The sequence below is a fragment of the Elaeis guineensis genome, chromosome 6, assembly GCF_000442705.2.
Source record: "Elaeis guineensis isolate ETL-2024a chromosome 6, EG11, whole genome shotgun sequence".
Classification (NCBI taxonomy): Eukaryota; Viridiplantae; Streptophyta; class Magnoliopsida; order Arecales; family Arecaceae; genus Elaeis; species Elaeis guineensis.
Window position 1 is genome coordinate 12,985,486 of NC_025998.2, and position 26,814 is coordinate 13,012,299.

At 39.0% G+C, this 26,814-nt stretch overlaps 1 protein-coding gene across 10 annotated transcripts in view; it reads right to left on the reverse strand.

Moving 5' to 3' along the window:
* The window catches only part of LOC105047193 (uncharacterized), a 32,374-nt gene extending 17,670 nt beyond the window's left edge, over positions 1 to 14,704 (reverse strand). For 8 of the 10 annotated variants that reach the window (XM_073259207.1, XM_073259210.1, XM_073259209.1 and 5 more), the window contains exons 1-3: positions 14,547 to 14,704; positions 13,438 to 13,538; positions 3,355 to 3,584 (exon numbers count right to left, since the gene is read on the reverse strand). In XM_073259207.1, the coding sequence (XP_073115308.1) occupies positions 3,355 to 3,584; positions 13,438 to 13,538; positions 14,547 to 14,625 (410 nt within the window). In that variant the 5' untranslated portion in view covers positions 14,626 to 14,704. Of the gene's footprint in view, positions 1 to 3,354; positions 3,585 to 13,386; positions 13,539 to 14,546 lie in introns of all 10 variants that reach the window. The other 2 variants (XM_073259214.1, XM_073259213.1) reach the window with 2 other exon arrangements.
* Positions 14,705 to 26,814: the final 12,110 nt, after the last annotated feature.

Genomic DNA, 26,814 nt, shown 5'->3' on the forward strand with positions numbered 1-26,814 from the left:
AACAAGGCTGTGGATTGCACTATATATAGTATTATCCTGTATCACAGCAAATATGCTGTATTGTCATCAGGTAATAGCATAGACGAGGGTAAGTGTTGGTGCAATGGTAAGGTTGCTATATTGCAACTTGGAAGTCATGAGTTTGAAACACAAAAACAACCTCTCTGCATACGAGGGTATGGCAGTGTACATCTAACTTTCCTTGGACTGTGCAACTGCAGTAGACTTGTGCATTGGGCTACCCTTTAGGTGATGGCATAGGCCTATACAAGTTTGAAGTCCAGCCCAACAATCTGAAACATTGTTTGGTTTGTTCAAAAAGGACAGGAAAAACTCCATCCCCTTGAATACTTTCATATTGGGCCTACCCCTATTTGATTTCTGCTCTATAGATAAGCAATAAATTTCGACACCTATAGCATAGATTATTAAGAGTTTTGCCGGAACTGATCTTAATTTTCTTGCAAATGCAAATCATTAGTGCCACAGAATCCAATGACAATGGAATTCTATGTCCTGATGAATGCTTCAACAACATATGGCTAGTTCAGCCTGTTTATCATAGTTTAATGAGCAATAAGGCCTTGGGAGAAAACACCATTTGCTTGTTTAGCCACTTACATACAATGTCATCATGACAATATCATATGCCGAGGAATGTAATGGAGGATCATGGTGTGTCCTCAAGAAGCAAAAAATTTTAAGTAGCCAATAAGCTATCCATGCTTGTGTAGTAGGTCTGTAAACAAGTTCCGTAGAATGTCTCAAAAGTATATTGCTAGTTGAGCCAGCTTCCCTGTAGCTTAGTTAACAATAAATTCTTTGCAATTATCATAAGAATCTGACACCTTTTAAACATTTTCCCCGCCACTTGCATAGAATAACTATGTCATCATGGTCTAGCAACATTAGATAACCAGGAGTGCCACAGAATATCATGTTGTGTCTTCAGGTTCAAGACACAAAAATTTTGAAGTAACCAATGAGCATCAACCGTGTTTATATATGTCTGTAACTAAGTGCATGTTGCATTATACATTGAACAATTATTTAGGACTATACCCCGACAATGATTGCACAAAAGATTATGCATTATTCTCACATTATTATCATAACAACGTCAAATGTTAGTCTCCATCCTAGGAGTTAAATATGAGCAGTTTTCAAGAAAGATTTTTCTTTTTTTGAATTTGTACCCTCTTGGTTGAGCCACTGTTTGAAAATAGGGTTTTTTTGTGAATCGCACTCCCTCCTATGCCTTTATTACATATTACACCCTCTAACACTATCTGCATACCAAAGCCAATTTTGGCAAAGTTATTTCATATAAAACCTCGGGTTAAGCTGACACTATTGGAATAGTGACCTGTCTGTAGTTCCTCTATTAGGATGGGACTCCATCATGGAATGTTGAATCATGCCGAACCGACCAATTCAGAATGTACCAAACTGGAGCGGCCAGTTATCGGCACACAGTTTATTCATTCGATACAAAATAAGAGCCTTACCGTGCTTGCAGAGGGAGAGAGATAGGAAAACAAAGAGAGGGAAAAAGAGGGGAAGAGAGAGAGAGGGGGGGCTCGAAAGCCCTCACTAGAAGTTCACCCCTATTTATTTTTACCAATTTTGAATTGAAGTCAGTAAACCATTTGCCGACTTTAATTCAAAATTGGCAAAAAAAGAAAAAAAAAACATACATCTTGGAACAGACAATATGAATCCATACCATACCGTGCCAGATGCCAACTGGACAGGCTCGATACCAGTTCAACAAATCTTAGACTCTACTATTGTCCTACTCTCCCTCCCTTCCCTTGGTCCATCACGTCCACCAAGTAGCACTGACATGGAGGCTAGGTAGTTTAATGAGTTGTGGAACTTGCAGCTGAAGTTTAGCAAAGGCAAAGGTGAGGCTCCACTGCTAGAAGGTGGATGGCAGCCCAAGGTAGACCCACAGCTGCCAATGGAGAGGTGGAGTACCTCATGCAGCAAAGTACAGGGTTGAGTCACCTCCGTAGCTCCACTCATTTCTCTCTGCTTTCCACCATCCAACCCATTGCACTCTCTCTCTCACTCTCCCACTATCCTAGTTGTACTAGTTAGATGCTTTCACATGCCTCCCACTCCCTTGTTCCTCTCCTCTTATTGCTCATCCAGGCTTCACCCCCATGCTTCCTCACCTCCTAGAAAAGCAATGGAAGACCTTATTGTCTATGATGGAACTCAATTTTTCTTGATTACATTGAAAAAAAGCATGGATCACAAGATAATAAATCATGCCCTTCATCTTCTTGAGACATTTTTTATGTTTGTTATCTTTTCTCTATCATATAATAGTTTAAATGTCTCTGTCATGCGAAGATTGTTATTCATGAGTTGGAAGAGACAAGGGAAACGGGTGCTGCAACGGTGTGACCATGCTAGTGCGGGAGGGAGAGAAGAGAATGGTGAGTTGGACAATCAGATAGGGAGGATTATACATGATGGTGGTGGTGAAGCGAGGAGGATGGTTGGGTCAGATGGTGTGATGAGGAGGGCATGGAAACATGCTTTTGGGTGGGTGGCACAGTTAAAGGAGGGGGTGGGCTCAAACAGATGAGATGGTATGTAGAAAGTGATCGAAAGGAATGGACTTAGGTGGCTGGATGGTGAGAAGGAGCAGGTGGGGGCTCTCTGCCATGCTGAGGAAGTTCCACTATTGGGGGAAAGAAAAGACAATGGGAAGGTGGGGTTCTAGGCTGGTGTGAATGGCAAGCGATGGAGGGGAGAAATGGGAGAAGAAAGAAAACAAAAGGGGAAAGTAGTGGTCCGACCTTAACCCTAAACTAAACCCATTGGTACTCAGGTAATTTTACAATCCTTGGTTAGCTTAACAGGGGCCAAGGTTGAATTCTACAACAGGATGTTAACAGGAGTTTTTATCTGCAAAAAAATATGCAGATATGACAGGACACTGACAGAAGGTTTTATCTGCAAAAAAGTATGCAGATTTCTGGCTTGATTGGCAAATATTGATAAGGGGATCTTTATATGTAGAAAAGGCATAATGAAGGGGGTAATATGCAAAAAAAAAAAAGAAAAAAGAAAAAAAAAATTCAACTGACTAATTCATCTCCCAAGCAAGTGTATTACACCATGTATTTTTTCATCTAAGTGAAGATAACATATAAAGAACATGGTCTTAGCTAGTAATATTCAACCAAGTTTTTGCTAAGTTCCTTTTGCCATCTGCTATTAACTTTTCAATGAAATTTATGAAAACTAAGAAATAGCAATGCCATGATTTTCTATTAAAAAACATTCTTAACATAACTTTTAAATATTAAACTGAATTCCTTTTTTTTAGGATTTTACCTTCGAATATCAGCAGGGTCTTCATATGATAACATAGCAAAGCTACAGTAACTAACCCAGAGATCAACAGAATAGGTTGCTACTCTGAGCGCTCGTTCATATAGTTCCTCCACTTCATATAAAGTGCATAGTCGTGCCTTGTGGCTTGCATACTTCTTCCAATAACCATAACATAGAGGAAATTCCAACAGGAATGCATCATAAACCAAGCAAATCCTTTGTATATCATTCTGCAGTACGTACACAATAAATGACAATCCAACCCCATATATCATTTCAGTAGACCATGAAGTTGCATGAAATAGACATAGACAAAGGACAGTATGGAATTGAAATGATAGAATAAGTTGAGAACTGACTTCACATGTGGAATGAAGAATTTCCAAACTATAAGCATTACATTGCATTGTCAAGCTAAAACCCATTCGTAGTTGGCAGCATGCATTTTTGAATATTGTCATCTTGAGAACCTCTTCAGGTTGGAAAGGACCGTGCACGAGATTTTAACCCAAAAAATGTCATACTTTCCAAGAACTATTCTCAATGGAGATTAAATAATACGACCAAAGAAAATTTTCCAGCGAAATTTCACAACATAATGTGCTTTCCCATGCACTAAATGATAAAGTTATATTCTTTTCAGAATATTTCATAAGAATTTTGAGACTTCATCAAGATCTTCTCTTTGCTGCAAGCATGGAGATCCCTTCATTGGGATCACTTTGACATTACTCACTGTATCTATATGCATCAACATGCAAAAACTATTCACTTTATCAGTGGCTCAACCCTTGTGAATGGTTTAGGACTAAAGCTTCAATTATAATTCATTTAGAATCTATTAGTATTTTCCTAAATAAGTAATTGCTATCATGTTATAGATGTAATGTATATTTTAATAAATATAACACCAAATAAATGATCAGTTACCAAGAGTCGTATTTGAGTTCATTATACTTGTAATTGAATATTCAACATAATAATAGAATTTAACATTTAAAAACTTAATTATTACTTAAATATCGAATTATCTTATTTTTTGGTGAGAGAACTTATAAGATATCTTTAACCATATTTTATAAATCGTAGCCTGATATGAGAAGAACGTATGCAAATAAAAACATGCTTATATGTTTTAACAATAAAAAGTAACATGAAAAAGTATGATCAAAAAAATAAATTTAAATGCTTAATAATTAATTAGAAGTGGAAGGGAGGATCTGGATATAATATACAGTGGAAGAAAAACAATTATATAAGACAAACTAAAATAATGACAGCTAAATCTTAAGAATAAATTGATGTCGCATTAAAATGATTCATAAATTTCTAATAAGAGCTTGGAGCTGAACAAGATCCAAATAATTTCTAAGGGTAATTTGCTGAAACTAATCATCTCTGACTCCCAATCTTAAGATTATATTTACTTATAAATATTGTTACAAGATTAACTTAAAGCCACAAAGTCAAAACTTAAATGGTCGACCAAAGATCCAAGTAAACCAAGCATAACAACTTACTTATGGATATGCGAAGCCAAAGTAGACAGAAAAGCTCACGTCAAAGTCTAAACATATCCAATTCAATAACCAATTAAACAAGGAATCTTTTATCATCTACAAAAACAAAAAACATAAAACTTGAGAACTAAAAGCCAAATCAAAACCAAAACCCAGAATAAAATCCAACTAGAAGACCTGAAACTTTACCAATACAAAAATAAAGCAAAGTTAAATGACTCACATAGGCTAAATCCTGATAAATAAACCTCCAAAGTCAAACTAAATAAAAGAGGTATGGCTAAATGACTCGCGTACCAAGAAGGGTTCAATTTTTCTATAAATCAACCCAACTGCCATAGGAGTATCCACCTAAAGCCACAAACCAGTTTCGCTTTAATTGGATGACATAAATAACCCGACTTAAAGCACTATAAAAGTTCAGTATATGCAGTACAGCTTCTAAGCTCACTGCTGCCTAAAAGTTGGAAAAATCTTGATCAACACATTTATATATAGGGCTTAGTAAGTTGAGCAATTAGAGCTCAAACCGTTAGACCAACAACAGTAACTAAGATTAAGGCAAACATATTACCATAATGATGCTCTTTACCTTTTCGCTTAAATTAAAGTATGATCTCTCATGCCCATGCCAATCATGGACCAGCAAAATACATCGTGTTGTGTTACACCAGTCACATGCCAGGGCTCATTTTAAAAAATAAGGCTCCAAGTCAACCAACATAACCCTGCACAGACGAGCATAGACCAACACACGTGATACAGTCATAAAGGCCCCCTTATATCTTGCTTGTGTCCAGCTAGCACATATCAGCTCTTAAATGCTTACCATTACTTTCTATGGACTTCTACACACTTCAATCATATATCCCTCCCTGTGCATTTCTAGTTTATATTCTTCTCTCAGTGGGTCATAATGCCCATGCTAATTGGAATGGGAACTTGCAACAGCAGCAATAAACAGCCCTTGGAGTAATTCTATTGATGCCTTTCCAAAAAGATAACTTGGTCATTTGAGCTCCATTCAAGAAATCATGAACCCAGAACACAAACAACCCAAAGTAAAGGAAATCATGAAGTCACGCAGTCTCAAACTGAATAAGCAAGTTATTTACAGTGAAAGCTTATCCGCAACCTTAAAGGATGTTTGAATCATATTTTTTTTTTTTTGTTCCCTCTACCTCTATGCCTTTATGAAGCTCCATGTCATCATTTTTTCTTATCGCTATTTTCGTCATACAGAAGGTTTCAGCATAGCAAAATAGACAAATACCAATGATATGTATCTGTTGACACAGAAATCTGTCTCGAGGTCGGATTGACTGAAGTTGGACGGCAACGGTAGATTGACGGTGGCAGGACCTACAAAAAAAATCCCTGACTAGAGGTGGCTCTGGCGAGGATCCTCCGATGCTCAAGTTAAAATTCCGACAACAGATGGGAAGGAGTGAGCATGTTGAGAGAGAGAAATTTTATACCTGAAGGGTCCCTCTTGGCCCTTTATTTATGGGCGAAGGCTGAAGAGCCATATAATCGTTTGGAGAAATCAAGGGGCGATTCAGACACGACGTGATGGTTATTGCACCTATCTTTTCTATTTCAAAGTCAATTGGACGTCATGGCCATTTGAATTTTGAAAGAGAGCCAATAAGACTAGCTTCTTGCTGGGTTGGCTAGCTGAAGTAAATAACGTGACCGTGGATCGGATCAAAAGAGGGTTAGGGAGAGATCGTCAAAGATCTTTTTCCCCCCATTGAATATCCTCGAAGATCATGCCTGACTTTCTGACCTCCTTAAGTTAGGTGAATGGTATCACCTCATGGCATATGGGGTCACACCTATTAATTGCATGACTTGACAACTAGGAGTCGAGAGTGTGAGAAGTTTGCTTTGCTTTACTCATGACTACTATCATTTTTAAATGGGGTGATGTGACTGGGCTATGAAGAGGCCTCCTGGGGGTCAATGGCCATGCTGGGATCAGTAGCCGAAGTTAGGTGGCCGAAGTCAAGTAGCTGAAGTGACCTGAAGTAAATAAATCAGAAGAAGTTGGCTGAGCCCTAAAGTTTCCTCATGTGCTTCAAGTCTTTAGCTAATACGAAAATACCTCCAACACTAGCCCTCCTACTCCCGAGTCCGAGTCGGCATTGGGTCGAACGAAGGGAGTACTTCAAAATAGCCGAAGACGTGCCGAGAGCGTCTTTTCTACCCCAGTTTGGTTGCTGAGATTTTTTGTTGGCTCCACTCGCTGAAAAGCGAGGGGCTTTCTTTGATTCCCTAGGTTATTCCTCATTTGTTGTCGGAGTTGATGGGCTGAGGATCCTTATAGGTTGTCCCCGATTGTGGTCGCCGATCTTTGGTCCAATGAATATCGACGGGCTTCGAGGGTCCTTATTGGTTGTCCCCAATCATAGTTGCCGATCTTTGACCCAGATGAATATCAATGGGCTTTGGAGGTCCTTATTAGTTGTCCCCAATCTTTGACCCGGATGAATATCGACGGACTTCGGAGGTCCTTATTGGTTGTCCCTGATCGTAGTCGCCGATCTTTGGTCCAAATGAATATCTACGGGCTTCGGGGGTCATTATTGATTGTCCCCAGTCGTAGAGGTCATGAGTTGTGAATCTGCACAAAAGATGAGGGAACTTGCTTGATTGGCTTTGGCTAAGCCTTCCGTATTTTAAGTCAAGTTGGGATAAAATGAAATGTGATTAGACCTGTGTTACCCCCTTTTGGCTTTCAAGAGCTCAGCTTCGGGAGGTCGACATTTGGGAGCTTGGCTTTTCAAAGCTTGCTTTTGGGGGTTCGGCCTTTGGAGGTCGATTTTTGGAAGGTCGGCTTTGAGAACTCGGCCTTCAAGATATTTAGCTTTTGGCCTTTTGCTTGATTGCCCGATTTTGATTTTCTCAGGGTTGGTCCTCCAATGACCTTGACCGTCTAGTGATATCGACCTTTTGAGTGGGGGGAGTCGTTTGACGACCTTAGCCTTGAGCTATCTTTACTTCAGCTTGGTCCTCATCTCATCTTTTGGTTTGATCTTTATTGTGTCTCAGCTTCAGCTTAATTACTCGAGGATCTATTGTTCTTATTGTTATTTGCCGCAAGTTAAACTTGAGACCTGCCTCAATTTGAGCTTCGGATCAGCTTGGATCTGGCTTCAGATTTGACCTAGATCTACCTTGGGACTGGCCTGGATTTGGCATCAGGTTAGCCTGGATCTGAGCTTTGGATCAGCGTGCATCTGACTTCATATCTACATGTATCTGAGCTTCAGATCTGCATGCATTTGGCTGGATCTGGGCTTCAGACAGGCTTCATTTTAACTTCAGATCGGCCTTCATTTTGAGCTTCGAATCAACCTAATGGCCTAACTTTCACTTCGGCTTAGGTGCTCAAAAGGCCCATGATCCCGAAAAAAGGAAATGGAGATGGGAACTTGAAAGAAAGACCTATCGTTCTTGCCAGTTGACTTAGCTATGTTTTTGCTTCAAGTGGATTAGATTGGCTTTGATTTGAATATCGGATCCATTTGATCCAGATTTTGGATCTGTTTCTGACTTTGGATTAGCCTGGTTGGGCTTCAGATTTGGCTCTGATTCTGACTTTTGCTTGGCCCTCATTTTAATTTCGATCCGACCCTGATTTTGACTTCGGCCCAAATTTGATTTTGATCTGACCCAGATTATTTCTCCCTCAGCTTGCCTTCGAGCGTGACTTCGGCTTCAGCCTTCATTTTGACTTCAGCCTTGACCTCGATTTTGGTGTCCTATGGTCCTGTGAGAAGGAAGAGGAAGAATAGTGGATGAAAGCTTAAGAACCTTTTACCATGAGTTTTTTGCTTGAGAGCCCGTGAGTTCTGTTCTGACTCCTTGTTATTCGGCTTGGGCTTGATCTATGCCTTAGATCACGCCAATCCTGACTTCAGATCAAGCTCTCTCCTCTCTCTTTTTTTTTTTTGACACCACTCCTCTCTCCTCTCTGTTCAGATCAAATATTTTATTTATTTGGTCTCTTTCTTCCTCTCTGTAGCCCAAGCAACATCTCCGAAGCTCATGGGGAGACATCCTCATTGAAGGCCCCCAGGACACTCGAGTAGGTCATGTGGAGTCGGGACCCATGCATCGACAGCCGGGAGAGGCTAGTGACGGTCAACGGCTATTATGGGCAGTTTGCAATCGAAACCAGATCCAAAGTCGTCGATTGTCGCTTCGCTGCATAACTTGAATCGTGCCATCTTCATCATTTGCCATGTGGCTTCAATTGACTGGATTTGGGAGAGATCGGCGCTGCAAGCGAAGGGATTGCCCACGATGAGTGTGCAGGAACTTCGAACCACTCACAAGTGGCCTCATAACCAATGGGTGTGAAGGTTCGATGCCTACAGAGGCTTCGATCTGACCTATTGCAGCTGGAGTTGCTTCGATCAGGAAGGATGCGACTGCTCCGGCATCGTCCAAAGTCACAGGTGGGTGTGCTAGAGGGGGCTCAAGCCTGCGGTTGCTGGCCTTGGTGTTGTCACAAGCTCGATGGGAGCTCAGATCTAGGAGGGTCAGGTGCCGTCGAAAGTGAGGATCGGCCTTTTTAGTTTCACGGACGGTCGAATTTAGCTCCAGAGGCCCTTACTCGGGCAAGTTCGATGCCATCGACAGCCCCTATAGTGACTTCGGAGGGGCTCACCCGTGGGAGTACGAGGTTGCGGCGGACGGCATTGTTATCGATAGAAGCACCACACGCTGGCCAGGTGAAAGGCCCCTGTAACAAGATGGGATCTGCAGGAGGGTGCATCGAGAGCCTGGATCTGAGCAAGATCAGCGAGGCGAGGGGTTCGTCCTGCTTCGATTGGTCTTTTTCCCTGAGACCAGCTCGCTTGCGGATGGAATTGGTGTTTGCGAATGCGAGGATGCATGGAGGAGATGGAACCCAAGGTTCCGACGAGGTTCGGCACCACAATGGGAGGTACGGCCCTGGCCCCTGAGTTCGACGGCACCATTGGGACGCCCTTAGGTAGCTTCGGAGGCACCTGGTTCAAGGTGGCCTAGGTGGCTTCGATGAAAGGGTGAGGTGGCGACGAAGCTCCGGACAAGTAACATCAGGGCCGCCAGGGGCTGGATTAGCCAACGGGATTGTCGGCAAGCGTGGCTACCTCAAAGGGAGTCGCTCGCGGGCGGCATACGAGAGGAGTAGGTGGCTCATTGCTTCGACAGGCGCATGGGAGAAGGGAGGGCCTAGTTCGGCTGGGCCCTTCTTCGATCTTCTTTTTTTTTGTGCTGTGGTTAACAGCTGCATGCTCCAAGCAGGCAGGGGGGCCAGGCCGAGCCTTCAACAGTTTCTATACCCCCTTTCATTTTTTGACTTCGACGCTAGGTGCTGACCTGCAAAAAGGAAAACAAACAAAATAATGAGAGGTCTGGGAGCTTTTTTACCATGAGAATTTTGTGAAAGTTCTCTCTTTTTTTATGTAGTCTCGGGAACGCAGTATTGGGCATGGAGAGCACTAAAGCGCACAGCCTTCAGATAGCTCCGACGTGGCAAGAGATGACTTCGATGCCAAAGAATGAGAATGCCAGAGGCATCATCCGATGAAGAGGTGCACGCATGGGACACCTTGGGGCCGCCGTGGATGGGCTTCGGCTATGTCGAAGATGGACGCACGTGCAGAGGGTGTGGTGTTGTCTGCGAGCAACTTCGACGTCGACTGTGAACATGTGTAGGCTTCATTCATGGTGAGGCAAATGGAGATCCCGGGGTTCTTGACAACAGAGAGTTCAACAAAGGGGACTTCGATCCCACCATTCTTTCACTGAAGCTCTCATATGAATTCTTGTATGAACTTCTGGCACACTATTGGATGGGATATGTGATGTTGCAGCAGAGGTATGATACCATGTGTATCTTATGATTTCTTTTTGAAGGGAGTTGGCTATGCCTTGGTTTCCAAAGCTCCACCACAATGACTCCATCCTATTCTCCCTCCCATCACCACGTCAGCCTAGCATCCCCGGTGCCTTTGCTTCATCTCAACCATTGGCCCATCAAATCACATCTTGAATCCTTTTTTATTTTTGTGTTAGCTGTGGAGGTGATGGGACTAAAGAAGGGAGATATTAATGCATGTGCTAGGTACGAAGGGGGATAAAACAAGAAGGAGAAAACAATTGCACCCCTTTCTCTTGATATATATATATATATATATATATATATATATATATATATATATATATATATATATAATATATATATATACACACACATATATATATATATACATATATATATATATACATATATAATATATACATATATATATAAATATATATATATATATATATATTTGCTTCGGCTGTGAGTGCTTCCATTAACTCTTTGGTCCTGAGATGAAGCGAATGAAGGACTTCGGCTAGGTGTTGAGCTGGCCCTCGTCCTTAAGGCTCTCAGACTGGATCTTGTCTAACATATTGGAGGCATCGCTGATGAGCCTGCAGGGGAAGATCTTCCTCCTCCTTTGGATTGGTCTCCTTCCTTCTTCCTTATTCGGATCCTCCTTTTTTTTGCCCATGGAGGTTACAATTTCTTTCCTTATTTCGATCCCGCCAAAGATTTAAGTTTTAAAATGTAAACAGAGGAATAAAAATAATTCAAAAATCGAGGGATTTTCGTATCTCCTTCCTTATTAGGAGCCTTATTTGGATGTCATGATCTTCTTCCTTGCTTGGACCCTGTTTCAAAATTTAAATTTTAAAATATAAACAAGAGAATAATTCAGAAATCGAGGATCGTTCGGATCGTCAGCCCCTTGGTTCCGAATCTAATGTAAATAATTTAAAAGACGTTGATCGATTCGGAGGTGATTAGAACTGATCGGCGTCAGTCGGTTTGTGGATGGCCGGATCATCTGGTCGATTTGAGGGTGACAGTCAGGATTTCGTTGGTGTCAGAGCAGTGCGATGAAGCTCCCCTCGTTGAGTGTTCACTCCCTTTTTTTTTATGTAACCGCTTCTGTTGTCATCTTCCCTGCCTCCTACTAAGAACTCAAAAATATGGAGGAGGAAACGTAAATCTTATTGTAGCAAAGATTTTTTAAAATCTTATTCCTTATCTGGATGTCACCGACGTTGAAGCAGTGCGATGAAACTCCTCCCATTGAATATTTGCTCCTTCCCGTAAATGGGACTGAGCCCTTCCTCTAACGCCAATCTGTTGACGCTGAAATCTATCTCGAGGTCGGATCAACTGGAGTTGGACGGTGACGGTAGGTTGACGGTGGAGAACCTACAAGAAAAGTCTCTAACCAGAGATGGCTCTGGCGGGGACCCTCCAACGCTCAAGTTAGAATTCCGACAGCAGATGAAAAGGAGTGAATGTGTTGGAAGAGAGGAATTTCATACTTGGAGGATCCGTTTTGGCCCTTTATTTATGGATGGAGGCTGAAGAGCCATGTAACCGTTTGAAAAAATCAAGGGGCGATTCAGATGTGACGTGATGGTTATTGCACCTACCTTTTCTGTTTCAAAGTCAGCTGGACATCGTGGCCATTTGAATTTTGAAACAGAGCCAATAAGATAAAGCTTCTTGCTGGGTTGGCTAGCCGAAGTAAATAATGTGGCCGTGGATCGAATCAAAAGAGGGGTAGGAAGAGATCGTCAAAGATCTTTTTCTCCTCATTGAATATCCTCGAAGATCATGCTTGACTTTTTGACCTCCTTAAGTTGGGTGAGTGGTATCACCTCATGGCATATGGGGCCACACCTATTAATTGCATGACTTGACAACCAGGAGCCGAGAGTGTGGGGAGTTTGCTTTGCTTTACTCATGACTATTATCAATTTTAAATGGGGTGATGTGATTGGGCTATGAAGAGGCCTCCTGGGGGTCAATGGCCATGCTGGGATCAGTAGGCGAAGTTAGGTAGCCAAAGTTAGGTAGCCGAAGTCAGGTTGCCCAAGTGACCTGAAGTACATAAATCAGAAGAAGTTGGCTGAGCCCCAAAGTTTCCTCATGTGCTTCAAGTCTTCGGTTAATATGAAATTACCCCCAACAATATCAATGAAAGTTCAAAGTAGTCTCCCTAACATTTTAATATATGCAACTTGCACCAAAATTCCCACTAATAGCATAAATGTGTCACCCTAATGACATATACATGCACAGATGTAGGTATCTATAGGGAAAGAGAATTTAACTACCAATGTATCAATCACACTCAGAATTGAATAGATATTTTCTTGAGGGAGGTTGTTACACGTCTTCAAAAATATTGCATGAAAACATGTAAAATTTGATAAATTAACAACTAAAAAAATCATCGGTAATCTTGATATCCTCCTGGAGTTGAGTGGCACCAAATGAAAAAAATGTGGTTCAGCAATTGTGAAACCCAAGACATGTTCAAGCCAAGAACAAATCATATTTAGTTTTAAAAAGAGTGTCATGTTTCTGATTTTTCCATGAGATCAAGGAAAATATTTCAAATCATCTAGTTCTTCCAAAAGAACAAAAATTAAAAGCATTTACCATGTGAAAATCTTAGAGGTGCAGGACATAGCCAGAAAAGTTGCCACATACAGGTGAAGTTTTCTCAATTTCTGATAGAAGTAATGTCCAGGCTCCAAAATCAGTTGGGGTGTTATCAAGCAATGTTTGAACCTTTTCCTTAACAGAATCAACTACAAAAAAGAAAGAATTATATTATTACAGAAAAAGACAATATAAAATGCAAAATACCTATATCCAGTCACAAACTTTTTAAATGAGGGAAAAGTGCCTGAGTCATTTGCAAATTTACACGTCTTGTCTTTCTTGATGTTAATTTCCATGCCAAGATTATTCCGAGTTTCTAAAGATAATGAACTTTACATTCAGAGAGGCAGTTCCAACTTCCTAAAATTGCTTCTTTCTCCTTCAGCAGAATGGATGCAAGAATGGGTAACCAATGGAAAACCTCAAGATGGAGTTGAAAAAAAAATATAACGGTAATCTAGTCTGTGTCAAATGCATTTGTTTCCTTTTATTATAGAAGCTACATAAATCAGTGTCAAGAACAAACCCAGAAAAACTACTTCACATGAATATTTGAAGAATAGCGAATTGGGGCTTCCCTCGATGGTCACACTTTTATTCTTAGCAACCAGAGGTTCGATTCTTGGGTGGTGCATCCCCAAGCACTTGGACCTGGATAATTATATTGGAGGTGGGTCTCCCCCCATTTCTTGCCCACTGAAGAAGAAGAAGAAGACGGTGGGTCTCCTCCTCTCTCTCCAAAAAAGACAGAAGAAGAAGTACAAGAAAATACTTGAAGAATAGATCATGTATAGCAGGACCAAATATCCCACCTTTTCTTTCTCTTTGGTTCATTCGACCCTCCAAGCCCTAGAAAATAAATAATAATGATAACAAGAGCAAGAACCACAACAAAAAAGTGTTTCTCTTCCATTATTTTTGCAACCCCGATATCTTCTGGGTTGCTTCAACTTCCAATACAAATCCATTCCAAACAAGACCAAGAATCAAGAATGTACGGACACTGTTCGACTCCTTCCCACCCCTAAAAAGTTCTCCATTTTCTCTCCCACCTGGGGTTATTTCCTCCTTTAGGGTTTAGGTAACGGCCTCAATATCCTACTTTTCGCCCATTCTCGTGAGTAACGAGATCGACAAGAGAGATGCGAACATACCTGGGTTCGATTCTTGGGGCTCCTGAGCTCCATTCTCAGGTCTCTGGTCGTTCTCCTGTGTCTCCTCGTCCTCCACCATCGTGTCCGGCACTTCTCGGGGCTCGGCAGCGAATAGCTTCGTGTCCGGCACTTCTCGCCAGTGGAGACCTGAGGACCGACCGCTACTGGTTCCAGGATTAATACTTGGAGTCCCGGTCTAGGGCTGGGAATGGGTCGGATAGACCGGCAAGAGAGCCCGGTCCAGCCTGAACACGAGTGGACCAGACTATCGTTATACAACACCTTGTTTTTTTTCCAAAAAAAAAAAAAAAAAGTGATCATTCGATAATACATAATAGTTTGATAGGTGAATACCAAGATGGTTTTATAGGAGAAATTGATCTGATAGGGATTATATAACTTGAATGCTAGTCCGTCTTTACAAGCTGATTGGTGAGAGAAATACTCTGCAGTATGACTTCCTATGTAAGTGATTTTTCCTTTTTGGATATAAAAAAATTCTATATAAATGATCCTCGCCCCCGTTAAAAGGGCTTCATGCACAAACAAGAATTTGTAGACCAAATATATCCAGCTTTCAGGCCTCATGCTTCATATGTGTGTGTGTGTGAGAGAGAGAGAGAGATATTGACAAAATTAATATTGATATAACATCCATGGCCCAAATGATTAAACATAAAATCAAAAAAAAAAAACTTGAACTTTTTACAATTAATGATTGATGTAAAGGATTAATTATGCAAAAAATTTGAAATTATTCAGAAATTTTTAATTTTTTTCAACTTTAATTTAGTACAATGAAATTATCAAATTTTAAAAATTATTTCATTTGGATTCTAACTATGAATTTTATTTGGCTATTGTGATGAAATTATCGCGTAATATAAGATTATATACTTATGTGGTAAGATAGGATGATACAGAAGATGACATCATATGGCAATTTCATCACAGCAACCAAACAAAGCTTATAGCTAGGATCTGAACTGAATGAATTTTAAAATTAGATGACGCAATTGTATTAAATTAAATTTAAAATAAAATTAAAAATTTTTAAATAATTTTAAATTTTTTTATAAAATCAACCATAATGTAAATAGTAACGGGACAAAAGCTCGAAATCAAATAAAAAAATATAACATTTGAAAACATCAAAAAATGCTAGAGGTAAAATTCTGGAGATTTATCAATATAGAAGTGGGTTTTTTTTTTTTTCCGGTAAACTGAGGAGCTAGACAGTGGCTGTGCATTAATAAAAACTGAGAAAATACAATAAAATATGGGTAATTATGTAGTATGAGAATCAAAGAAATCAAATCTCCTGCACTTGAAGACAAACAGGAAGAAGGTCCAACAAAATGTCAGATGAAAAGACAACGAGTCCTATAACTAACTGACCATCAGTGTAATGATATATAAGCAGTAGTCCTTTAAGCAGTTGATGATTCATAAGTTTGTATTTATTGATGACAACAGCATAGCATATAAGTATTTGATAGTTCATAATAATTGGCACAATCTTTCAAGTTGAGCACTAATATGAAGCAATTGCTGCACCTTGACATATCCCATAGACATAAACATAACCAGCCAGTGAGCTGTGATGTAATCTCCCAATGCACATGGAACTCATGATCTGATTAACCTGTACAATTGAAAGGTATAGCAGTTGTCCCACTGCTGAAATTGAGGGGGAATTTTGGACAGTGAACCAGACTTCACACGCATACCCATGCTTCCCATGGCCGGATGACCTGCAACAATTGCATAAAAATCTATCCAAAATTGATAAATAGAGGGCTATCATGGCAATATAATAAGGTAACATCATGCTGGCAGGTAGTTGTTATTCGAGAGTGATATAGATAATCTTGCCCCAGCTTTGAAAATAAGTGATGTGGTGCTACTCATCAAGGAGCCAATGTGAAGATGCTGTGAGGAGGTACAAAGCACACATGAGAATCAGCCCACTACAAGCAAAGTAAAGCCTCAAACCTGCTGTGATGAAGGTAAAAAGAAGAGGAAACTAAATTAAGTAGAATGCTGCTATATCCAAAAAATGCTAGCCAAAAAAGCTATGAGAGTGGCAAACATATCTGGAATAGAGCACATAGTGCTTGGTCCTTCCGATCTTTTATACATATATATATATATATATATATATATATATATATATATATATATATATATATATATATATATATATATATATTGTTATAGCTCAAACCTATTTCAGCCCACAAAAATCCAAACGAAAAAAAAAAAAAAAAAAACAGAGTAAAACTGGGAAGAAGACTCCCGGTAGGAGTCTTCTTCTCCGGCAAGACCCAAGCCTATTAGGAGTCCTAGGACCCCTCGAATCTTAGGACCCTCTATAAGAAAGTCTCCCCTCTCCTTAGAATCGATCCATCGGCCTCTTCTCCCTCTCTTTCTCTCTCTCTCTGATTTTCCTGAAGTAGAGCCGCGGACACCGTTGTGAATCCCGTCGTGATTGTCCGCCGACGAGGTCACAGGAGGCCGAGGTAAGTCTTTCTCTTTTTCTCCTCTTCCTTCCCCTTCCTTCCATGCCCTTGTGCGTGATGGCCGGCGACGAGCGTCGCCGATTTTTGATCGGGAAAAAAACTCTGTTTTGGGCCCTTTTTCGTGAATTTCCGGCGCCGGCGATCAAAATTGACCGCCGGCCATGTTTCCTCCGTGACCGGAGGAGTGGCCCCGTCGGCCACCGGCCTCCGCCGTGGTGGCCGCGGCCCGAACAGTCGATCAAAGCCGGAGGACCCGTCCTCTGTTCCGGCGCGGGAAAGGCTGAGAAGAAGAAGAAGAAAAGAAGAAAAGGAAAAGAAAGGAAAAGAAAAAGAAGAAAAAGAAGAAAAAGAGGAAAAGAAAAAAAAAAAAGAGAAGGGGCGGAGAGAGAGAAACTCTCTCTCTCTCTCCCCTCTCTCTTTAGATTTTAGGATTTATGGAATTAATTAATAAATAATAATAATAATAAATAAATATAACTAGGGTACCCATGGATTAGTCCGAAACCTGGATGCTGTCGACGAATTGATCATCGTGGGGATATTAAATTTTAATAATTTAGTTATTTTTAATTCGATGAAATTTTGATTTAAAACATGATATTTGACATATCAGGTTCAGAGAAGGATTTTCGAGATCCCTAGAATTTCTAGTTTGGACTTTCTTTTGAGGTAAGTAGTGTTTACTTTTACTGAATTTATCTGGTAAATTATGAATTAAATAAATTTATGCATGCTTGCGATTGTAATTATTTATTGAAATAATTGTTGAAAATTATTTATGATGAAAGTTAATTGTAGAAAATTATTTATGATTGAAGTTATTTGTGGAGCAATTATTATGATGATATATGATCTCAAAGAATGTTATAATTGATTTGACTCGAATATCAATTAATTTTATTATTCTTGAAAATAATATATGAATTGGAAGACAATATGAAATTGACAACCTGACTGTGTTGAGGACCCCGCCAATAGGGGCATATACGTTGGCAATTGACTGTCCTGAGGATTTATGTCGCCAGTGAGACCAGCGACATATCGTCAGATAGACCAGCGACAAAACCGCCAGCTAGATCAGCGGTTCCAAAGGACTTGGCTGCCAGATGATTCGCAGCCCACCGCAAGCAGATACGCGGTATTATGACCCTGCCACAGGGATAATGTGGTCATAGTCATGGTTGGTAAGAAGAACTTAAGAAAATTGATGAAAAGCATAATTGAAATTATGATGAATTGACTTTTATATATGATTGACAGTATGAATATGATTCCATGAATTTTACATATTGATTTGTTATCAGTAAATTGATATGCATAGTATTATTTGCCTGATTTATTCAGTTAAAGGTATACACCGCTTACTGGGCTATTTAGCTCATGATAAGTTTTATATTTTTCTTACAGATCCAGAAATTAGCATGATGCGGGATTTCGGTTGGGAGAGCGATTAGAGATGGAGTTAACTCATTGATTTAGGATTTTTCTCAGAATTGATTCAAGACCTTTAGTTTTGTTTTTAGTATTGACTTTGTCAGACAGTTACTTTCTTATGAACACTAAGTTTTGATTTGTTATTTGAACCAAGATTTGATTATTAAAAAAATTTATTTAACTGTTTATGAAGATATCATGATGAGATGCCTTGCATGCTTATGGGAAAAGTATTCTATAAGTATGCGGCGGTTGCCATGACCCTCGATTCAAATCTCGGGTCGGGGGCGTGACAATTAATATGGTATCAGAGCATAAGTAGATAGATAGAGATATGTAGAATAAAGTGAGCAAGTGATGGATAGACATTAGGAATTGAAAGGTTAGTTATGATGATTATGATTTGACCTGTCACAAGTTATAACCTTATTAAGGATAAGTTATTATCTCAATCTAACATAGGTCAATATGCTCCACGACGAGCGAGGAATACTCAAGGAGTGATAGGAGGGACATCAATCCACTTGACGATAATACTCCCCAATTAAACAGCGGTACAACTCAGCAGGAGGGAATCCATGATCTTACTGAAAATACTCCGACAGTACAGGAGCCGAACATGACTCAACTAATGCAAACTCTGATCGGAGTAGTTCAAACACAGCAACAGTTACTTCAACAACAACATGCACAGCCACGTCAGCAATTTCCACCGATATCTGAACATGGAGAACATCCGATGCAGAGAAACAATATCGTCGAATTTAAGAAGCTAGCTCCTCCAGCCTTCAAGGGACCATCGAGCCACTAGAAGCGGATAACTGGATTATGGAAATGGAGAAGGCCTTCGCCGTGCAAGAATGCCTCGATGGAGAAAAGATCCGCTATACAGCATATCTGTTACAAGGCGAGGCATACAACTGGTGGCGTATACTGGAACAAAATATGAGCACGATGGGATACCACTCACTTGGGAGAGATTTCGAGATGAATTCTTTGACAAGTATTTCCCCGAAGTGTCAGAATACAGAAAGAACAGGAGTTCATTTACCTGAGACAGGGTAACAGATCCGTTGCAGAATATGAAGCCAAATTCACGGAGTTAGCCAAGTTTGTTCCAAGATTAGTTGAGATTGAGCAAGACAGAGTACACAAATTTGAAATGGGACTGAAGACAGAAATCAGAAAACAGGTTGTACCCTATGAGCTAACTACCTATGCCTCAGTTGTGAACAAAGCTCTAATAATTGAGAGAGAAGCTAATGAAGCTCATGCGGAGCGTGAACGGAATCAGAAGAAGAGAAATAGGTTTAGTGGAACTCAAGGACGAAATCAGAACAATAAGGTTCCAGCAAAGAAGCCAGCAACTGATAAGAATCGTGAGAATGAGACAGCTAGATGTTCAAGATGCGGCCGAAGAGAGCATGAGACTTCTAATTGCCCATGAAATACTGGTTCGTGTTTTAGATGTGGACAGAAAGGACACAAGATTGCAGATTGCCCCCAGATGGACGAAAATAGATCAACACAAGCAAAGGACGGAGGTCAAAGGCCGAAAACTCAAGGAAGAATCTATGCTCTCACACAACAGGATGCTCAGGCCTCCAATGCTGTGGTGACAGGTACCATTCCTGTATTTGGTAATCATGCTTTAGTTTTATTTGATTCTGGTGCTACACACTCCTTTATATCCACTACTTTTATTAGACAACATGATATAGGTTGTGAACCCATGAAAACCAAATTATATGTTGAGACACCAGTAGGTGATATTTTGAGTACCGAAAGTGTGTGCAAGTCATGTAGTATCAAGATAGGAGAAAGAGAATTACCGACAGATTTGGTGATCCTGGATATGTATGATTTCGATGTCATTCTAGGAATGGATTGGCTGGCTACTTATCATGCCTCTGTGGATTGTCATGGAAAGAGAGTGAACTTTCACATACCGAGAGAAATAACTTTTAGTTTTGATGAAAGTACAGGAACCACCCCTCCACGTATTATTTCATTTATGCAAGCTAGACAGATGATAAGAAAGGGATGTAGAGGTTACCTAGTATCAATAAAGAATAAAGAACATGATGAATTGAAGTTACAGGATATTTCTATCGTAAATGAATTTTCGGATGTATTCATTGATGATTTAGTCGGACTACCACCAGATAGAGAAATTGAATTTACTATTGAGTTGGCACCCAATACCAATCCGATTTCTAAAGCTCCTTACAGAATGGCCCCTATGGAGTTGAAGGAGTTAAAAGATCAATTACAGGATTTATTGGATAAAGATTTTATAAGGCCTAGTATATCTCCTTGGGGAGCTCCAGTCTTATTTGTGAAGAAGAAAGATGGTAGTATGAGACTCTGTATCGACTATAGAGAGTTGAATAAAAATACTATCAGAAATAAGTATCCTCTACCTTGAATTAATGATTTGTTTGATCAGTTGCAAGGTGCACAAGTCTTTTCTAAAATTGATCTTCGTTTAGGGTATCATCAGTTAAAAATTAAAACAGAGGACATACCAAAGACGGCATTTAGAACTCGTTATGGACATTATGAATTTTTAGTGATGCCTTTTGGGTTAACCAATGCTCCAGCAGCCTTTATGGATTTAATGAACAGAATATTCAGATCCTATCTTGATAAGTTTGTTGTCGTATTTATTGACGATATCTTGATATATTCAAGAAGTAAATTGAAGCATGAAGAACATTTACGGTGTGTACTACAAATATTGAGGAAAAAAAAACTTTATGCCAAATTTAAGAAGTGTAAATTTTGGTTGGATAAAATAGCCTTTTTAGGACACATCGTATCTAAGGATGGAATTTCTGTGGATCCAGCTAAAGTGGAAGCTGTGATGCAGTGGAACAGACCTACAAATATTTCTGAGATTCGAAGTTTTCTGGGAATGGCAAGATATTACAGACGATTTGTAGAAGGATTTTCCCGCATAGCTGCACCTTTGACTCGTCTTACTCAAAAAGGGATTAAATTCGAGTGGTCTGAAGATTGTGAACAGAGTTTTCAAGAATTAAAACAACGATTAGTGTCAGCCCCTATCCTTACTATACCAACAGGAGATGAAGGTTTCACAATATATAGTGATGCATCTAAAAAGGGACTCGACTGTGTATTGATGCAACATGGTAAGGTAGTAGCCTATGCCTCAAGACAATTGAAACCATATGAACAAAATTATCTGACACATGATTTGGAATTAGCTGCAGTGATTTTTGTCCTAAAAATTTAGAGACATCACTTATGCGGTGCATAGTGTGAAGTATTTACAGATCATAAGAGTTTGAAATACATTTTTACACAGAAAGAATTAAACATGAGACAGAGAAGGTGGTTAGAACTATTAAAGGATTATGATTTAACAATCCATTATCATCCGGAAAAAGCTAATGTTGTTGCTGATGCCCTTAGTAGAAAATCTGTGAGAAATTTGGCAGTTTTAATTACACATCAAAGCTAATTATTAGAGGATATAAGAAAACTGGAATTAGACATCTGAATATATGACTCAACAGTACGGTTAGCCAACATGAGGGTTCAGCCAACACTCATTGAAAGAATTTCAGTTGCCCAGAATGATGATCCACAACTAATAAAAATAAGAAATTCGGTGGAAGCTGGTGTTCAATCTGAATTCAAGATATATGAAGACGGATCGTTAAGGTTCGACAACAGGATTTGCATACCCAATGATTCAGCACTCAAGCATGAAATACTTCAGGAGGCACATCAGACCGGTTATACAGTTCATCCGGGAGGTACCAAGATGTATAGAGACTTAAAAGAAATGTACTGGTGGAATAATATGAAAAGAGAGATCGCTTAATTCGTGGCTCAATGTTTGGTGTGTCAACAAGTTAAAGCTGAACATCAGAGACCTGCGGGACTACTTCAACCTCTTGATATTCCAGTTTGGAAGTGGGAACATATCACTATGGATTTTGTAACTGGATTACCAAAGACTCTCAGTAAAAATAATGCAGCCTGGGTGATTGTGGACCGATTGACAAAGTCTGCACACTTTCTTCCAATTAGAGTTGGATTTACCTTGGAAAGACTAGCAAAGTTATATATGAAAGAAATTGTAAGACTACATGGAATTCCAGTGACCATCGTATCGGATCGAGACATCAGATTTGTATCACAGTTTTGGAAGAGCTTACACAAGGCATTAGGAACAAAATTAAACTTCAGTACAGCTTTTCATCCACAGACTGATGGTCAGTCAGAAAGAACTATTCAGATCTTAGAAGATATGTTGAGAACCTGTATTTTGGATATGAAAAGTTCATGGGATGAGCATCTATCTTTGATTGAGTTTGCTTACAATAACAGTTATCAGGCTAGCATTGGTATGGCACCTTACGAAGCTTTATATGGTAGAAGATGTCGATCACCGATTCATTGGGATGATGTCGGTGAGCGAAGAATATTGGGTCCCGAACTTGTTCAACAAGTAGTCGAGAAGATTCAATTAATTAAAGAACGACTACGGGCAGCACAAAGCAGACAGAAAAGTTATGCAGACAACAGGAGACGAAAATGAAAATTTCAAGTCGGTGACCATGTGTTTCTCAAAGTATCTCCTTCAAAAGAAATCTCAAGATTTGGTATTCGTGGCAAATTGAATCCTAGATATGTGGGTCCGTTTGAGATTTTGGAAAGAATTGATGAGGTGGCTTATCGACTTGCCTTACCCCCTTCACTTGCAGGAGTACATAATGTTTTTCATATTTCTATATTAAAAAAATATTTACCAGATCCAAGTCACATTGTGGAACTTGAACCAGTACAAGCCAGGAAAGATCTATCATATGAAGAATATCCGATACGGATCGTAGACCGTAAAGAACAGGTGCTGAGACGTCGCAACATTCCTTATGTCAAGGTACAGTGGAGTCGATATTCAGAAAGAGAAGCTACGTGGGAGCTAGAGGAAGAAATGAAGCAAAAATATCCCCAGCTCTTCGAGACTACAGGTATGAAAAATTTCGAGGACGAAATTTTTTTTTAGGGGTGAAGAATGTTATAGCCCAAAACCTATTTCAGCCTACAAAAGCCCAAAACGAAAAAAAAAAAAAAACAGAGTAAAATCGGGAAGAAGACTCTCGGTAGGAGTCTTCTTCTCTGGCGAGATCCAAGCCTATTAGGAGTCCTAGGACCCCTCGAAATCCTAGGACCCTCTATAAGAAGGTCTCCCCTCTCCTTAGAATCGATCCATCGGCCTCTTCTCCCTCTCTTTCTCTCTGATTTTCCCGAAGTAGAGCCGCGGACACCGTTGTGAATCCCGTCATGATTGCCCGCCGACGAGGTCACAGGAGGCCGAGGTAAGTCTTTCTCTTTTTCTCCTCTTCCTTCCCCTTCCTTCCATGCCCTTGTGCGTGGTGGCCGGCGACGAGCGTCGTCGATTTTTGATCGGGAAAAAAACTCTGTTTTAGGGCCCTTTTTCGTGAATTTCCGACGCCGGCGATCAAAATTGATCGCCGGCCATGTTTCCTCCGTGACCGGAGGAGTGGCCCCATCGGCCGCTGGCCTCCGCCGTGGCGGCCGCGGCCCGAACGGCCGATCAAGGTCGGAGGACCCCGTCCTCTGTTTCGACGCGGGAAAGGCTGAGAAGAAGAAGAAGAAAAAGAAGAAAAGGAAAAGAAAGGAAAAGAAAAAGAAGAAAAAGAAGAAAAGGAAAAGAAAAAGAAGAAAAAGAAGAAAAAGAGGAAAAGAAAAAAAAAAAGAGAAGGGGCGGAGAGAGAGAAACTCTCTCTCTCTCTCTCCCCCTCTCTCTTTAGATTTTAAGATTTATGGAATTAATTAATAAAAAAAAATAATAATAAATAAATATAACTAGGGTACCCATGGATTAGTCCGAAAACCCTGGATGCTGTCGACGAATTGATCATCGTGGAGATATTAGATTTTAATAATTTAGTTATTTTTAATTCGATGAAATTTTGATTTAAAATATGATATTTGACATATCAGGTTCAGAGAAGGATTTTCGAGATCCCTAGAATTTCTAGTTTGGACTTTCTTTTGAGGTAAGTAGTGTTTACTTTTACTGAATTTATCTGATAAATTATGAATTAAATAAATTTATGCATGCTTGCGATTGTAATTATTTATTGAAATAATTGTTGAAAATTATTTATGATGAAAGTTAATTGTAGAAAATTATTTATGATTGAAGTTATTTATGGAGCAATTATTATGATGATATATGATCTCAAAGAATGTTATAATTGATTTGACTCGAATATCAATTAATTTTATTATTCTTAAAAATAATATATGAATTGAAAGACAATATGAAATTGACAATCTGACTGTGTTGAGGACCCCGCCAATGGGGCATATACGTTGGCAATTGACTGTCCTGAGGATTTATGTCGCCAGTGAGACCAGCGACATGTCGCCAGATAGACCAGCGACAAAACCGTCAGCTAGACCAGCGGTTCCAAAGGACTTGGCTGCCAGATGATTCGCAGCCCACCGCAAGCAGATACGCGGTATTATGATCCTGCCATAGGGATAATGTGGTCATGGTTGGTAAGAAGAACTTAAGAAAATTGATGAAAAGCATAATTGGAAATTATGATGAATTGACTTTTATATATGATTGACAGTATGAATATGATTCCATGAATTTTACATATTGATTTGTTATCAGTAAATTGATATGCATAGTATTATTTGTCTGATTTATTCAGTTAAAAGTATACACTGCTTACTGGGCTATTTAGCTCATGATAAGTTTTATGTTTTTCTTACAGATCTAGAAAATTAGCATGATGCGGGATTTCGGTTGGGAGAGCGATTAGAGATGGAGTTAACTCATTGATTTAGGATTTTTCTCAAAATTGATTCAAGACCTTTAGTTTTATTTTTAGTATTGACTTTGTCAGACAGTTACTTTCTTATGAACACTAAGTTTTGATTTGTTATTTGAACCAAGGTTTGATTATTAAAAAAAAATTTATTTAACTGTTTGTGAAGATATCATGATGAGATGCCTTGCATGCTTATGGGAAAAGTATTCTATAAGTATGCGGCGGTTGCCATGACCCTCGATTCAAATCTCGGATCGGGGGCGTGATATATATATATATATATATATATATATATATATATATATATATATATATATATATATATATATATATATATATATGTCAATATTGAAGTATTTTGTTTTGGATATATGATGCGAGTTTTTATGTTTTCATGTTGATATACTTATTGATTTTTTTAATGTATCTATTATATTGGTGTAGATGCATAATGATTCTTATTAAATTGAAAAGTTTATGTCCCCATGTTGCATTGCTTTTAAAAACATGGGATGCTTAATTAAGATAGATTGTACGAGAAGTTTGAATACTATAACCATTAATGCATTAGTTAGTTCATTTTTCTGATACCATTGTATAAACTGAACAATTGTAATTGAATAAATTGATTATCTATTTTGATGAATCAATCTAAATGACATGTTTGATATTTATTTATTTATTCTAAAATTATTTGAAATTTTTGTTTATTTCAAGTCTCACATAATCTCTAGAATATTACTCTAGAATTCTTGCGATGGTGCCATGTGGCCAATTGGACACTAGATTCGAAGCATGACAAGAAACAAGTAGGTCGGTGGGACAAGGCCTTGTGGCTTGGAATTATCTATTGAAGACCATCAATACTCTTAAGTTGGGAGTATCTTCAAAGTTTAATCATTTGCTTAGTATCTATCAAAAATCTATTTGCTTGAAAAGCTCTGAACCATTTTATTAGATATCTTTTCTTTATAGGTAAAGAGCAATTGCTTCATAAAATTTGATCATGGGGAGATGGTCTTTCTTCATCGTTTTCTTCTTCTATATTTTTTATTTTTATTTTTTATTTTTGCACTCAGAAAAAATAAAGACCAGAGAAAAATTACCAATTTCACATGTGAAGCATCAAAAATAATGAATCCAAGCTTAAACCATTTATTGTTAGATTGACTAAATTGGGTTTGAACTTTATTTTATCAACTTCTTAGGAATCAAATTGGGTAAAGCATCATTCAAATACAAAGTATGATGGACATATATAAATTAGTGACATGATAAAATAATAATAATTTGTAAACAACAAACTAGACTGACAAAGATTTGATTGACAAATACAAAATCAACATCAAGGAATAACGACGAACTATATTAATTTTTGTATATTGGATGAGGTTTTAGGATATAGTATATTAATTTTTTTGGTAAACTATATTAGTTTAATTAATTTGGTTCGAATTGATTCAA